The 17,059-nt window shown below is 35.5% G+C and overlaps 1 protein-coding gene across 3 annotated transcripts in view; it reads left to right on the forward strand.

Annotated features, from left to right (window-relative positions):
- The first annotated feature begins 4,334 nt into the window (after positions 1 to 4,334).
- The window catches only part of LOC127170902 (activin receptor type-1), a 33,556-nt gene continuing 20,831 nt past the window's right edge, over positions 4,335 to 17,059 (forward strand). For 2 of the 3 annotated variants that reach the window (XM_051119224.1, XM_051119225.1), the window contains exons 1-2: positions 4,335 to 4,551; positions 16,372 to 16,473. In XM_051119224.1, the coding sequence (XP_050975181.1) occupies positions 16,407 to 16,473 (67 nt within the window). In that variant the 5' untranslated portion in view covers positions 4,335 to 4,551; positions 16,372 to 16,406. The remainder of the gene's footprint in view (positions 4,552 to 16,371; positions 16,474 to 17,059) is intronic. The other variant, XM_051119226.1, reaches the window with a different exon arrangement.

The following is a 17,059-nucleotide window of genomic DNA, read 5'->3' on the forward strand; positions in this document are numbered from 1 at the left end:
TGGCTGTAGTTAAATTAAAACAGATTCCGCCAAAAAACAAACAAACAAAAAAACATGGTTACCATACTTTTACTGTAATAAACCATGGTTAATTTTGGTAACAGAAAAATATGACTCATGATAATGCAATAACATGTTCAGTATTAGGATTTTTCTGTAATGATATTGTCATGATGTAATCATTACTGTACTAATTTTAACATTTAGGCAATTTAGAAAATATGGTTTTCTTAAATCTATAGTATTTAAGATATTTTAAGATAAAACAACAAGACCTGGTCATAATGTGATACTTTAAATTGAACTTTAAATTTAAATAACATTGTTACTGCAAATAGAATATTGGTTGTTTTGCAACAAGGTGGAGACAGTTCTGCTCATAACAGTAAATGGCTGATTGGAAAAGTGAAAGCTACAAGAAAATTAGTGAAAAAAGCAAACACAATCCAAAAATGCAAGTGAAGGTGCAGTTCAAGAGAGAGCCTTTTTCTTATTTAGCTCAGCCCCAGCCTAAGGTTTTAAATATTTATTTAAATGCAATGGCCGTACAAAAACAAAAACAAACAAACAAACAAAAAGGGTTGTCCATGTTTTCAGAGTTTGGGTGTATGGGATGGCCTGGATGAGTGTGAAATTTCCCAGGCTGAAATTTTGTCCCAGTCCAGCCCTGTTCTATATGTGTCAGGCGTTGTGTGCAGGAAGGAGGAGTAGGGACGAGGAAATCAGGAACACGTACTTTATTAATAACATCCAAACAAGGGAATCAGGAACGAACAGGAACAGCAGGGAAACCACATGCAAACACAACGAAAACAACATTAAATGACTTCAAGAACCGACAACCAAATGAGGAACTGAACCAAACTTAAATAACCAGATTACTCAGACAAGGACAGGTGTGAGTGATTAAACAATGACGTCATAATCAGAAACGGAACAGGAAAGACCAAATAAGGGCACATAAGGGAAAAACCAACGAAATAGTCCACAGGGAAAGTGTTACCGACCCTTCTTTCTCAGCTGGGACTGTTTACAACCACATTTGGGATCGTTTGAAGCCACATTCAAACTGCATTTTTGAAGTTCAAACTCGGGGCACCATAGAAGTCCACTATATGGAGAAAAATGCTGAAATGTTTTCCTCAAAAAACAATTTCTTCATGACTGAAGAAAGAAAGACATGCCAGCTTTTTTAGGTTTACTTATTTTAATTTAAAAATAATAATAATAATAATACAAAAATAATAATTATATATATATATATTTTGTTTGATGAGTCCATTTTGAGTAATGAGGACCAAACCTAATCTCCAGAGCCGGGCTGAAAAATTTATGTGCACCTCTGTCTATGTTGGCTTCTTTTCTGCTACTCTTTTCTTGTGCCACTTCCTTTGCCTTTCTGCACCTGATCATTTTCTTTGGCCTACACTGGGCTATCTTGTAAATGTAAAATCCATGAAGAAAAAAAAAAAAGAAAGAAAGAAAGAAAGCCATGATTGTATGCTAGCTAGCCACACCTATATTAGCATAGGTTGTTCATGTTTTTCTTTTTTTTAATCAATAACCTAAAGATACAATGTTTTTCTGTAAGTTCTTTAGAAAAACATCCAAAAAATGCCTTTCATACCACAAAAAAAAAAAAAAAAAAAAAGCCTTTCATACCGCAATACCATATTTTGCTAAAAACTTATGTTCATTCTCCTTTTCCACTGGCAGAGGGTATCTTACTGAACATGTGCACACTGAGTGTCATCACTCTTGTATGTTTATTACTGGAGGAATTGAGTGTGCACACTGGTCACAAAAGTTGTGCTGAATAATGCTACCCTCTGCAGGAATGTGCATTTGTGACCCTGGACCACAAAACCAGTCATAAGTAGCATGAGTATATTATCGATTTTTCTTTTATGCCAAAAATCATTAGGATGTGAAGTAAAGATGTTCCATGAAGATATTTTGTAAATTTGCTACCATAAATATACCAAAGCCTAATTTTTGATTAGTAACAGGCATTGCTAAGAACTTTATTTGGACAACTTTTTCTCAATATTTAGATCTTTTTGCACCCTCAGATTCAAGATTTTCAAGATTTTCATCGAGTTGTATTTTGGATAAATATTATTCTGTCATAACAAACCATTCATCAATGGAAAATCTGTTTATTCAGCTTTCAGATAATATATATTATCTAGATAAGATAAATCTCAATGTCAAAAAATTTACCCTTATGACTAGATTTGTGGTCCAGGGGCCACATTTGAAGATAGTCGCCTTCCAATGAAAATCAAACAATTAATACTGCCATTATTATTAGCGTTCTCATTCTACATCACATTTTGTCCTAATTGAAATCCATATAGAAAGTGTGCTGGGATATTGATTAGCAATGTAAGCAGCAGGGAGAGGCAAGCTGGCAAAGAACAAGTTGGTGGAAATTCTTCCAAATACAGAAGGCAGATACTGCAGTGCTGTTTAAATCCACTAGATGTTCTCAGCGTGTCAAATATTACTTTGTCTGGATTATTTCCACCTACAAAACAAGCTTGTAAAATAGCATGCTGATATGGTAAAGAAAAAAGAAGAAGAAGAAAAAAAAGTTGCAAATATATGTTTGACCTTTTTTTTGTAGCCTATATTTTGAAATTGGAAGTTGTGCAATTATTTTTTAATCTTATAGTTCAATCTTTCTTTTTTTTCATTACTGTAAACAAGAATATTATTGTTTGTTTAATGCTAATTATCAATAAAAAATAGTTGAACTAAAATAAACAGTCTGTGCTCTCAAGATAATATGGCTTGTATAGACTATTTTTTGTTTGTTTAGCTATTTGTTATAAGGTGAGATGTATTTCTGTAATACAAATAGATATGATAAATTATATAGACTTCTTTTACAGAAACATTTTAATGCAGATCCACATTGTGTGAGATAAAAATACACAAATTTTAGTAGTACTAAATTTTGGTATACTGGTATCGGTATCGGGCCCGATACTGAGCTTCTGTACTCGTACTCGTTAAAATGCCCCGATACCAAATGCTGATACCACATCATGTGACAACATGTCAGCATGTCAGAAACACTGACAACAAAACAACAGACAGCAGAATGGAGTCATTAGTGATTAAGGATGTCTACGAAGTATATGTATGCAAGCAATGTAATGTTAAACATTCAGTATTAAGCTTGTATAACTGGTGCGCGTCAGCTGAAAGGCAAAGCACGCAGATTGGATTGAGCGCGCGGCGGCCAAGATGTGCGGGCTTGTCGAGTTAATATCCCGCCTTGACATCACTTGAAAGTTTGTAGTTCGGTGAGATATGTCAAAAACAATTGAAGTAAATCAATGCACAAGCTATTTAACGGTATAGAGAGAGAGGGAGTGAGAGAGAGGGCGCGAGACAGAGAAAGAGAGATCGCGCGCTGTTGCGTGATCTTCATTGATGTTCGCATATTTAGCACACACATCTTTTGGATTAAAACAAATTCGTAAATATAAAAAAATTATAGGGGCATTCGCTATAAACATCATTTTTTTTCAACCTTAAGCATACACGAATGTCCGGCGAAAGTGAAACTATAGCAGCCTGTGTGAAATGCGCTAGGTAGTATGTACTTGCCCATGTTTTGCTTGCTTCACGAGTGTTTCTCCATTATTTGAGTCGCTTTGGATTATAGTCCAAATAGCAGCATATTTCAGATAAAAAAACGTGACTTATATTTCTGAAAATATCAGAGTTAGGAGATTCATAATGAGTGGTTTGCGTGATTACAGTACTGAGCCGCTGCAATGGAGCAGTTTAATGCTATTAAATTTAAGATGTACCATAGAGCAAGAAAAAAAAAAAAAGAAAAGTGAAAATAACAAAACACATTTTAATGGGCATAATTAAGTATAAAAATAAAAATAACTAAGGGATATATAGTCAACTCAAAAATTATTCAGACAGCAGATATACACCATCTTTTGATAGTTTTTGATAATTTTTAGTTTAGTTTTTTTTTTTTTGTTTTTGTTTTTTTTACTAGTGGGTGCAGGACACAGTTTATGATAATGTGTTCTAAATACATTTTGGTTTGACTGTATCTATTTGATAAATGAAGTTGACCAACTAACATTATACATATTCTTTTAGTTTCTGTACCCTATATTTTACAAATCTACCGTTAAATTTTAAAATATCGGTATTACTCGGAATGGGCAAGTACCAAAAATAAAAGTATCGGTATCGGGCGAGTACTGGAAAAAGTGGTATCGTCACTAAAAGTTGTGGAAACGTGCATAGGAAATAATGCACTAATGGGAGCCAATGTGTGAGTGCGTGGGGTGGGTGCGCTCCTCCTACTGCAGGCCTGCCCCACGCTCGCACACACAGCTAGTAAAACACGAAAACAGGAAGGATCCAGCACAGCTCCTTTTCAGTCGTAAACAGTATAAAGTTGATGAAGTTTGGATGTTGACGGAGAATGTGCGATGTCCGTTTCACTACAGCACTGATGTCTTAGAAGCGTCCATTATTTCTTTCAGCTCTTCTCAACGCTTTGTGAAGGTAAGAGCTAAGTTGTGCTTTTGCGTTGCCTTTAATCAAGAGTCGCGTGTCTTCTGTGCTTTACATTAAACGCTTTTATCTAGATAACTCAACTCTCACGGTGTTCGTACTACTAGAAATGATTTAGCCTACTTACATTAGTTTATTTGGATACAGCTTCTTTCTTTTAAGTGTATACTAATGTAGTCATGTGCAGATAAAACGCATCCAAAATTCGTCAAAGCCATCAGACACAAGACTTTCATTCAAGTTTGCTGTAGATTATAGCCAAATGTAAAAGTTTTGGACGAAGGACATTTTGGGTCAGGATTGTGAAAGGTTTTAGGGTGACTCGATGGTGCAAAATTGCTGCCAATTGACACGTTGTTAGTGTCTTTGTCATGCAGAAAAGAGTTAAAGGTTCGTCTCTCACCTCCTGGAGCAATCAGCTTCACACTGAGCTTTCAGTATAACAAAGACCGGACAGACGTCTCATTAAAACACCTAGATCACACCATGTCATTTACTTTTTGAAAATGAAACAACATAATTTGGTATATTAACTTTATAGTGTTATGCATACTTGTTTAGTGTAGTCTTTATCTAATTGTCTTTTAATCACATAAAGGTGATTGATAAATAAATATACATGAATGTGTATTTCAAATGTCAATGTGCGCATTCTTAAATCTGAAAAAAAGTAATGCTGTGTCCTGTATGCACATTAATTTACCTTGTTTGTATGTCATTGTGTTTATTTAAATATGTTGTGCTGTAATTGTTATTATAGATGAAAGAAATAATACTGACTGCGAACATATACATAACAGAACTTTTAAGTAACAATTAATTTACATACAAGACATTCTGTGAAACTGATGTGCCACAAATCAGGTGATTTTAAGTCAAGACTTTGGGTGTCAGTAAGGAATAGCAATATGGCCACTTGAGCACTTCTAGTGTGACTAAAACACACACCCCAAAGCACACAGAAAGCTGCCCTGCAGGGGTGGACTTCTGGGGTCCCAAAATTACAGGTTTGGGGCCCTAACAACCAGCATGTGCTCTTTTACTTTAGTAATCCTTATTTTGTCTCAGTTCAATTTGTCTATGGCAGGGCTCCAGACAAACAGACAAATAAACAAACAAACAAAAAAAACTTGGTCGCCAAATCCTTTTTTAGGTGCTACAGAATAAATGATTTTTGTTTTATTTATTTATTTATTTATTTTTTTTAACAGTTCAATAATACTGTCATATGTTTGTTTAATCTCTTCTTGACTTTATTAGCATTTTAATCCATTTTGTAGATGACCAGGGAAATAAGGTTCACTTAAAGTAACAATTAAAATGTCTTTTCCAATTTGAAATACAATACGGCTTTTTATAAAAATGCACATTTTTATTTACATTAATACCATGTTAGTTTTGTATTAATACCAAACTAAACTCATTTAATATATTTATATGCCAAATTACATTCAAAATGCAAATACATACATACATATATATATATATATATATATATATATATATATATATATATATATATATATATATATATATAATAATAAAAATAAAAAAATAAATTTCACATTACTTTAGAAAAAGGTAAACATTTCAACCTAAAACGAAGGCATAAGTCAAGAAATTTAACTTGCAGTTAAAAATGCATAAATAATATTTTGCTATTTTAAACAAAACATTAAATACAGATATTAACATGTATTTTTAAAATGAGGATACTTTAAATGTGAAATCAATACCGACAGTAGGTGACAGTAAGTCACTGTTAAGTAAGTGAGTCATTGCGATTGAACTGAATCATTTAACGGGTGATTCATTCAAGAACGAAACACCGTCTTGTTGCTCAAAGATCAAGAACAGTGCTGTGGCTGTGTTTGGAATGGTTATTTGTTGGCAAAATAGAGCAAAAACAGGCAATATGATGTCTAAAACTTAAGTCTCTTAATATTAACTTCTTGTTTATTGATGAACTGTTGCATAAAATCAGTATCACATTTGTAATCATGCTGAGGCACTCTTTGTTTGATATTCTGTGTCACAGAGAGAGAATGAGACAACCAACATAAATGGCACTTAGACTTTCACAAAGCATAGCTAACTTAGGGACATCATAACTAACCACCATTAAAGGAGAAGTCTACTTCCAGAACAACAATTTATAAATAATTTACTCACCCCCTTGTCATCCAAGATGTTCATGTTTTTCTGTCTTCAGTCGTAAGGAAATAATGGGTTTAGAGAAAAGCATTTCAGGATTTTTCTCCATATTATAATAGACTTCATTGGTGCCCTGATTTTGAACTTCCAAAATGAAGTTTAAATGCAGCTTTAAAGGGCCCTAAATGATCCTAGCCAAGGAAGAAGCCAAGGCTTATGTAGCAAAATGATTGGTAATTTTTTTTTTTTTTTGAAAAAAAATTTTTTAAGCATAAAAGCTTGTGTAGCACAGGATCTGGGATGCGCATTCACAGCGCTACGAATCACGTCTAAAAGTTCATCGTCTGTGTACTGTGGCTCAAAAAGGTAGAGTATGGCGAAAAACTCTATCTTTTTTTTCTCCTACAACTTCAGAATCGTCCAACATTGTTATAAAAATTTTGGCTATAATTTTTTTGTATTCGATTTACTTGAGGAATCGTTTCAGCCCTAGTCACAAATAATAGGTTATTTTTCTTTTCCTTTTCTTTAAGTTTATTTATATTTATTTTATTTTTTATTTTCTTCATTAACTTACACATTTATAGGAGGTGTTGAATTAGCTTACATTCTTGCATTTTTTTTTTTATCATGTAGACAACTGGTTAAGTAAAAATATTAATATGCAATAGCGCATTAATGTAGCAAAATGCTCCTCTTTATAGTTATTTTTCTGACTGACTAATGTGCTTACGGACACCGAATGGCTATTCTGAGGTGAATCTGTTGTTACGTGACAATGTTTACACAGTAGCATACATCTTAACATGTTTTCCACAGTTTGACACAGAATGATTACATGAGGTATTTCAGTAAGTTGATCTGTAGGCTCTCTTATGAAAATAGCCTACATTTTGATGTTAATTCATGTTCATTTAGTACTATAGTAGTAAAGAGAAAAATATGGGTTTACTTGCTGCTTAAACTGAGGCACTAAAACATTAAAGAGCACAAAATCCAAATTTATTGTTTGAATTTCAATATGAATTAAGCATAATTTTAAAGCTGATACTTTGTTTATTAAAAAGTAACAAGGCATGAAGCTTATTGCGATTACTGGGCAGCTGTTGTTGTTTATTCAAATTGCGCATGAAATAGACACTGCTTTTTTGCACGTTTACAGCTCTCTTATGCATGTTGGAGCTGCGTTTTGCTTGTGTGCCATCAGCGCTGCTGTTTGGCAGAGGTAAGGACTGTTTGAAAGTCTTTTTTCCATTAAAACTGATGTGCTTCATGTCAGTTTAATACGTAAATATAACAGAAGATGTGATTGCAAAACAATAAGCACATTTTAAGGTCATAACATGTAAATATATATATGTGTATATGTAGTTTAAAGTTTAAACCAATAACCAGGCATAACAGCTGGCAAAGGGGCATGTCTGACTTTGACATGTATATATTGCTATTATTATGTAATCAGATTGCACCGTGTCATTATTTACTGAACAAAAATAAAGCCAAAATGGAAAAGCCATGTGTGACAAAGTTAGGACACCCTTACTGTTAACATTGGAATTAAGAGGATAAATAACAGTCAAGCACTGCTTATCAAATACCTTTGATTAACTGATCATCAGCAAGTCTGAGCGCCTCTATAAAAGCATAAGCTTTGGCAGTTTGCTGGTCTGGAGCCTCCACGTGTGTGTTAACACAATGCCAAGGAGGTAAGACATCAGCAATCATCTTAGAGAAGCAATCAATAAACCTCAATAATCTGGAGCAACGTTGAAAAGAAGAGTGGTTCAAATTCTTCTAGAACAATGTGAGAGACTGATAAAGTGACACAGAAAATCAGAAAAAAGTCTAGCTCCTAGAAATCACCAGACGAAACGTAGGGGTGACTAACAATAAGCATTGGTCTCCCATGGTAGCAAGCATACATTTTAAATCATGATAAACACAGTAAAAACCACACATAATGGTACCTCAATACCATGGTAAAAAAATAACTCTACATGGTTTTATAGGTAGCCTATTTGTATGAAAAACGGTAGTCTAAAAACATTCAGTATAAATGCACACATACTATAGCTTTAATCACAAGTACATACATACTATAATTATATACTATTACTCCTGTAATAAAATTCAATGAGAATATCCCACATTGCTGCCACAATACCATGGTGCAGTGAGTGTTACTACAGTAAATCCATGGTAAATGATGGCGATGTGAAAAGCCTTCTGACTGTCTCGTTGCACGCAGCTTTAAACTAGTTTGAATCACAGAGTCAATTGTGTTCATCGCTGATTTCAAGTGTTTCACACTGGATCTCACAGCGCTGTTTAGTGCTTGCGTGACGGAGCCGTTCCCATATCGCGTCTTTTGCGCGTTCAAGTTCGTTATTTCAAATGTCGGCGCGCGGCAGGTGTGCTCATAACGGAAAGGACGCGCATGCGGTGCAACGCGCTCGGTTTTTCCAGACGCGTCCCCGCCGCATCAAGATAATAAATGCATCTTCCCTAGTGAGCTCGCGCAGGGCGGCAGTTTGAACTTTGGTCGGAGCGGGTAAACGGTCCGTGTGGCGCGATTCAAACGAGTCGCGCTGTTTCGTTCCGCTTTTGGCACATAAAAGTTATATCGAACATTTATCGAACTCCTCATATCGTTTTATCGAGGAAAATTATATCGAGAAAATTATCGTTATCGAATTATCGCAAAACACTATATATATATATATATATATATATATACACACACACACACACACACATATATATACACAGTATTGTGCAAAAGTCTTAGGTCACTAGTATTTTCATCAGCTAAAAATGGATTAAAGTCAGTTAAAGTCGGTCTTTTGCTGTAGTGTGTCAGTAGGAAATATCAGATTACATTTCCAAACATTCATTTTGCCATTAATCGTAATAATCCAGTTAGATTTTTGTTTGCTCAAGGAGTCTGACAACAGCAAGTGCTCTGCACAGAGATCTGAACTCATCATCATCCAGTCTGTCTGGAATGACACAAAGAAACAGAACAAACTCAGACAGACTAAATCCAGAAGAACTGTGACAAAGTCTCCAGATGCTTCAAGAAACCTACCTGCAAAGCTGCAACACTGTTAAAAGTTTTAGGCACTTGTGTAAAAATGCTGTAAAATTATGGCGGATGGGGATATCTAAATATTTAGGTATTGGGTCAAACTTTCCTTTTGGCACCTTTATTTTTCCTGCCCTATGAAATTCGGTTCCAGAGATACTGAAATTTCAATATGGCTCCAGTAGTAAATTATCAATGGTGAGGCACATTACCTTGCTTTTTGTAGTCTGTTCATAAGATTCTAGATTTGAATCAGTTTCAGGTATATTTGGAAGAAGGGGTTTTATTCATTTTAACAGCTTCCGAAACTACCAAGAGTTTAAACATGCAGTATTGTAACATGTTTAAAACACATCCCACGCCTCATAGGGAAATGTGGCTGCTCTCGCCACACATTGCGTTCACATCAGTAAACTGTTTGTTATAAAATATGAAACATAGTCATAGATCAAGAAGTATCCACTGCTGAAGGTCACACTTGGCAGAAACACTGATAATACCTCAAACATGTAACTTCTTTCACACTTGAAATAATTAACACTGGGTAATTATAAACCCTAGAAAAATTGAATCCTGGGTAATTTTTTTTTACATTTCACATTGTTCGTACTTTACCAAGAGTTAACAATTAATCCTGGTCATTCATAATCTGACGTGTCACACTGTACAGTCTTAATCCTTGGGGTACTGTTATTATTTGCATATTTGAATTGTAAACAGTAATGACTAGATAAACACAAAACTACATTTTGTTTTTGACCATTAAAAGTGAAAAGGATACTAAACTTGGAGCTACACTAAGATCTTGATATCTCTGGTATTAAACCACACAGGGCCTTAAAAATTAAGATTCCAGAATGAACTCAGACTGGTATTTTCAGTGCAGCTGTCTTGACAGAAAGAAATGAGATACATCTCTAGTTTCAACATTATTTGTTCTTCAGACATTCCTCTTTAAAAGAAAATAAATCTCATATTTTTGCAAAATGACCCACATTTGGTTTTTGACCACTGAAAATGTGTGCATTTTAACGATTTACTCCTGGAGCCTTATTTAAATTCCAGTATCTCTACTTCTCGAGTTACAAGCATGCAAGCTTTGGAGAAAAACTTGAAGTGATGTTTCCCCAGTTTTTCCCCAACCATTAACAGATTTCACTAATAGAACTACCAATCTCTGTAAAAAATAACATTATGATGCTGCCATCTTTCTGAAGTCAGCAAGTTTAGCTTGCATCAACGGTAGGTGGAGTTTATGCATTTGTCGATTGGTGTGCATCTTGACAGAGAAATGTGTTTGTTCAAAAGTTTTTTATATACCGCCTTTAACAATACAGAATTGTTATACAGGCTGTACAGTATTAAATAGGAAATAGTACATCAACAATGCAAAAGGGCTACAATAAACACTCAATTTTCAGGTAAAGGCAGTTAATCAAATACAATAAAATAAAATACAATATTGTGTGAAGAGAAAGTGTCCCCAACTAAGCAAAGCCAGAGGTGACAGCAGCAAGGATCCAAAACTCAGTTGGTGACAAATGGAGAAAAAAAACCTTGGGAGAAACGAGGCTCAGTCGGGGGGCCAGTTCTCCTCTGGCCAGATGCAGAGGACTCATCTGGTTCCCGTGGTCTTGTGCCGACGGGCGTCTAGGTGACGAGGTCTTCACTGGGGATCCGTCTCTGGGGCTCATCTAGTCAATGTGGTCTCCGCTGACATTCAGGGCTGTAGAGGTCGTCTCTAGGTGCTGATCCACTGTCTGGGCTGGGTACGAACTGGATCCGTACCCAGGTCCTCTAATCTGACTGACTGAGAGGCCTTGCAGGAGTGGTTTTATGTCACTAGTATCAGCCCTGAGGTCAGACACTATTGTTTATATAACAGAAATTAAGAGTTCAGACAAAACAAAAAAAAAATCTGGCATGTCCCAGGGTCCCAAACCAGCTTGAGACAACAGGGCAAATAAACAGGAGCTATGCTGCAAACTGTGCAAAGACACCATGTGTAAACTCACCAGACGGAGATAGGCAGGAGTGAAGGTGAGTTCACAGTTCAAATGTAGGTTAACATTTCAAACCATGAATAAGTACTAATTGGAAAGCAACATGGTGTATAACAATTATGGTGTCCACATTCAGATTTTTGGTCTGCATTTCCTGCCTCAGCTCAGAAACTCTGCAGCTGGTATTTCACAGCCGGGTAAAGTGTGTAATTTGTCCACCCTGTCTGAAAGAGCAGAGATGGAGAGTGAGGGTAAGCAATCATTTTTCTGTGCAGTGTAATTTGGCTGTCAGAAACAGCTGGCGGTGTGGCCAGAACAATGCAAGAGAAAGAAACTAGAGAAGAGGAGAGCAGAATGAGGCAAGAAGAGAGCGAGAGGAGCGTTGGTTGGCAGAGCCCTGAGGGGGGATCAGATTTTAGATGCTGTCATTTAGGGAAGATGGGATTGTGTGCACACACATAGCTGCATGTTCAAGCATGAGACGCAGGTACGTCTGTCTATCTTATATGTTATCTGACTGTTGTGCGCATGATAGACTTGTGTGTTTGTTGCATGCTGAAATGCCTGTAAATTTTGGGTCTGATCTGGGCAATCTTTGTTCGATGTGATTCATCTGGGTCTCTCTGGCACAATGTCCCATAATGACAATGTGTAAGAAGTTTGTTTGAAATTTTTGCAAATTTGTAAAAACAATTTTTTTAAAAATCAGATCTCTCCAGTGATGTTCAGAAGTCAGGCTCCCTCGGTCCTGACTAGTCTCCCAGTTCCTGCCACTGAAAAATATTCCCACAGCATGATGCTTCACTGTAGGGATGGTATTAACCAGAAGATAAGTGGTGCCTGGTTTCCTCCAGAAATGATGCTTGGCATTCAGGCCATGAGTTCAATCTTTGTTTCATCAGACCAAAGAATTTAGTTTCTCATGGTCTGAGTCTTTCAGGTGCCTTTTGGCAAACTTCTGACATGCTGTCATGTGCCTTTTACTGAGGAGTGGCTTCCATCTGTCCACTCTACCATACAGGCCTGATTGGCGGAGAGATGGTTGTTCTTCTGGAAGGTTCTCTTCTCTATGCACTGTTAACTGTGGGACCTTATATAGAAAGGTGTGTGCCTTTCCAAATCATGTCCAATCAACTGAATTTACCACAGGTTAACTCCAGAATGATCAGTATAAACAGGATGCACCTGAGCTCAATTTTAAATGTCATTGCAAAGACTGTGAATATTTGTGTATATGTGATTTTTATTTATATATTTAAATTAGCAAACAGTTTCAAACAAACCTTTTTCACATTGACATTATGGGGTATTGTTTGTAGAATTGTAAGGAAATAATGAATTGAATCCATTTTGGAATAAGGCTGTAACACAACAAAATGTGGAAAAAGTGAAGCACTGTGAATACTTTCCGGATGCACTGTAAGATCACCAGTCAGCTAGAAAAAAATAACTATAAAGAGGAGCATTTTTTCTTAATTTATGCACTTAATTTTTTGCTTAATTTTTTACTTGGTCCTTTGTCTACATAACAGGAAACTGCGGTGGCCAAGAAGTGCACAACAAATCACAATTCTGGAAACAAAATAACAAATTACAAACAAAATTATTGAAAAAAAAAAATATATTAACAAAATTTTTTTTGTTTATAAATTTGTCACTGTGTTTTCTTACTTGTTATAATGTTTTCGGAATTGCTGTTGTTTTTTGTTCTGTATTGTTACCTTGTTTTTTATTGGTGTTTTTTTAGGTTTGCGTTTGTAATTTATTTTGTTTTCAGAATTGTGATTTGTTTTGCACTTCTCAGCCACCGTAAGAAATAATGCAAGGAGCTAAAGATAAAATTCAACACTTCTTATAAAATTGCATGTTACTAATGAAGAAAAACCGACTGAATGTGTCCAAGACATGGCAACCTTTATAGGATGCATTGAGGAGCCCAAACTACATTCAGTGGCCAAGTGATGCTTACATAGTTGTGGTCAGTGATATTGGCACAGATTTTGTGTAATAAACAATTTTTTTTAGCTGTATATCGTTCTCAAGTTAGAACAGATTAGTTCCCAGTTTAAGTGAACCTTAGTTCCCAGACATCTACATAATTCTGATAAAAGAAAAGATGAGACATAAACATGACTGAAATGTTAAAGTGTAAAAATAAATTAAAGCTGCAAGCAGCGATGAAAGGGCCCTCACACCCAGGCTCACCACCACCCGGTGGCTTTAGGAAAAGTGTGAACAGTGGTAAAGGGGTAAAAATAGGGGGAATATGTCAAAAGTCATTTTCAAGTGCAAAACTTTCTGCTGCCAGCTGGTGGTGCTAAGACTATAACTGAGTATTGGCATGTAGATGTCTTCAGGCCAGGACTCTTATCAAACATGCCAAGATTGGTGCAGATCCGACATTGCGTGTTTAAGTTAATGTAAAACAAGGTATGTATTTTTGCCAGCAGTTGGTGCTATGATTGTAACTGAATTTTGGCCTATGCTTAAGATATGCTTAGGCCAGTACACTTAGCAAAGATGTAAAGTTTGGGGCAGATTGAACGTTGCATGTTTAAATTAGTGTAAAACAAGTCATTTCCTGTTGCAAGCAAGTGGTGCTATCATCATAACTGTATTTTGGCTTTAAGGTGTGTTCAGGCCAGGACTCTTATCAAACCTGTTAAGTTTGGTCCAGATTTGACATTGCATGTTTAAATTAGTGTAAAACAAATCCTTTCCTGTTGCCAGCAGGTGGCGCTGTGATTGTAACAGAATATTAGCCTTTAGATGTGCTCAGGTCAGGACTCTTTCGAACGAGTGAAGTTTGCGGCAGATTAGACATTGCGTGTATGCGTTACAACAACTTCCTGTTGACAGTAGGTGGTGCTATGACTATAACTGAATATTGGCTGAATATGTAGAAGTGTTTAGGCCAGGACTCAAACGTTAAGTTCGGGGCATATCGGACACTTCATGCCTGAGTTCAAGTAACTTTCTGTTTCATTGCATTAATAACATGCTTTAGCACTTAGTTAAGTGTTGCTAACATGTTTTAGCATGTTTGTAGCATGTTGCCACCCTATTTAACATCTGCTGACGCTTTTTAATATGTTCCTAGGTGACCATAACAGTGTTAAACATGCCACTTCCTGTTGAAATTTGTATGAAATATGTATGAAATATGTCACTTCCTGTTGCCAGCAGAAGGTGCTACAACTATAACTAAATATTGGTATGTATAAGTGTTCAGGCCGACCTCTTATGAAAGGTGTTAAGTTTGGGGCAGATTTGACATTGCATGTCTGAGTTACAGAAACTTCTTGTTTCATTGTATTATTAGCATGCTTTAGCAAATTAGCTAAGTGTTGCTAACATGTTTTAGCATGTTTCTAGCATGTTGCTAGTGTATTTAACGTCTGCTGACGCTTTTTAACATTTTCCTAGGTGACTATAACAGTGTTAAACATGCCACTTCCTGTTGCTAGCAGGTGATGCGATGACTATAACTGAATATGGGCATGGACATGTATTCAGGGCATGACTTATTAAATGTGGCAATAATAATAATAACTTGATAATATCAAGTTTGGGGCAGATCGGACATTGTTTGCCTAAGTTACAGCAACTTCCTTTTTCATGGCGAAATATCGAAATTTGTCGGGCCGCTAGGGACTTGCCTTTCGACGAAAACTTCGCAATTTAGCTTCGCACAGCCCTTATGATCACACTCACCAAATTTGAAGATGATCAGATTAAAGCTGTAGGAGGAGTTTGTTAAAGTACAAGGCTTGAAAATGACAAAAACTGCCCAAAAATCATAGAAGAAATTCAAAATATCTCACTTCCTGTTAGCTTTCGGATGTTGTGCCAGTAATTTTTTTTTTTTTTGTAGGTATTGGTGTGTTACATGTGTGTACTGAATTTCGTACACATTGGTGAAATGTAGCAGGAGGGGCACTTTATTGAAATTTTATAGGTGGCGCTATCAAGTCATTTTGTCATGCCCAATTCTGAAACCCATATCAGATGTAATTTTTATTTTATTTTATTTATTTATTTATTTTTTTGCCTGTTTTGAACATGTATGCAAAGTTTTCGAGCATGTTCAGGGCCTCAAAAATGTGATTAATTTTGGATAAGAAGAAGACGAAGAATAAGAAATGGAGCAATTCCAATAGGGTCCTCGCGCTGCAGTGACAGTGATTCTGTTGAAAACACTTTTATTCTGTGGCACCTAAAAACATAATTTGATGCCAAATTTTGTTTCTCATAGGAGCCAGTGGCTGCTTAATTGTTGCAAATGAGATGTTCATTTAATTTCAGCAATATTGACCATCATCTTCATGCAAGCAATCCAGACTAATAGATTAATAGAAAAATATTTGAATGTTTGTGTCAAAATATTTTTAAATATGGTTGCAAATATTTATAAAAGTATGTATGTGTGTGTGTGTGTGTGTGTGTATATATATATATGCACTTACAGAAGAAAAAAAAAACATGAAACAAATGGAAAAATATGAACCTTTGTGATGCTTTGTAACACTGTAGCACTAATTTATTGTTTCACTGATTGTTATCTTCTAGGTCAATGGTGATGTCTGTTTTTCTTCAGGTCTGTAATGTTAAGCAGTAAGATGATTGTGCTGTTGGTGTTCATGTTTGCTTCACCTGCTATCTGTATAGAAGGTAAGACTGACATGCGGGCCTTCAAAATCATTTGAACGTTTTTTTTTTTTTTTTTTTTTTTTTTTTTTTTTCTTTCTTGCTTGCTTTCTTTTATTACTAATAATTGCTGTTTTGTTTGCCTAATATATTTGTGTAAACTGTAATTTATCCCAAAATTTCTGGGAATGGTAGTGCATCACTGTTTCCTCAGACTTTTTTTTTTTTTTTTTTACATTAATAATATGAAATGTTTCCTAAAAGCTAAATCAGCAGTTTAGATGAGCGATCCTTCTAACGATACAGTTTGTCAACAAGGATGCACATTTGCAGCTATCCACTGTAATTAACGCTGAGCTATATGTAGCTATGCACTGATATGGTGACATTTGTAATATATCTTATAACAAATTATAACTGGTATACAAAAACCAGTATGGTATAGTGTACAGATCAGCAACTACTCTGGAACCCAACAGTAAGGAAACTATGTATCTATACTGTTTTTTCATCAAAATCTTTGTTTTCTGTGTTCATAAAATAGTCACCATCACATACAGTTTTGGAGAACAAAAAAAATTTTGGAACAAATCATACAGTTTTGATTTTT

This window comes from Labeo rohita, chromosome 9 (genome assembly GCF_022985175.1).
Source record: "Labeo rohita strain BAU-BD-2019 chromosome 9, IGBB_LRoh.1.0, whole genome shotgun sequence".
NCBI classification, from domain to species: Eukaryota; Metazoa; Chordata; class Actinopteri; order Cypriniformes; family Cyprinidae; genus Labeo; species Labeo rohita.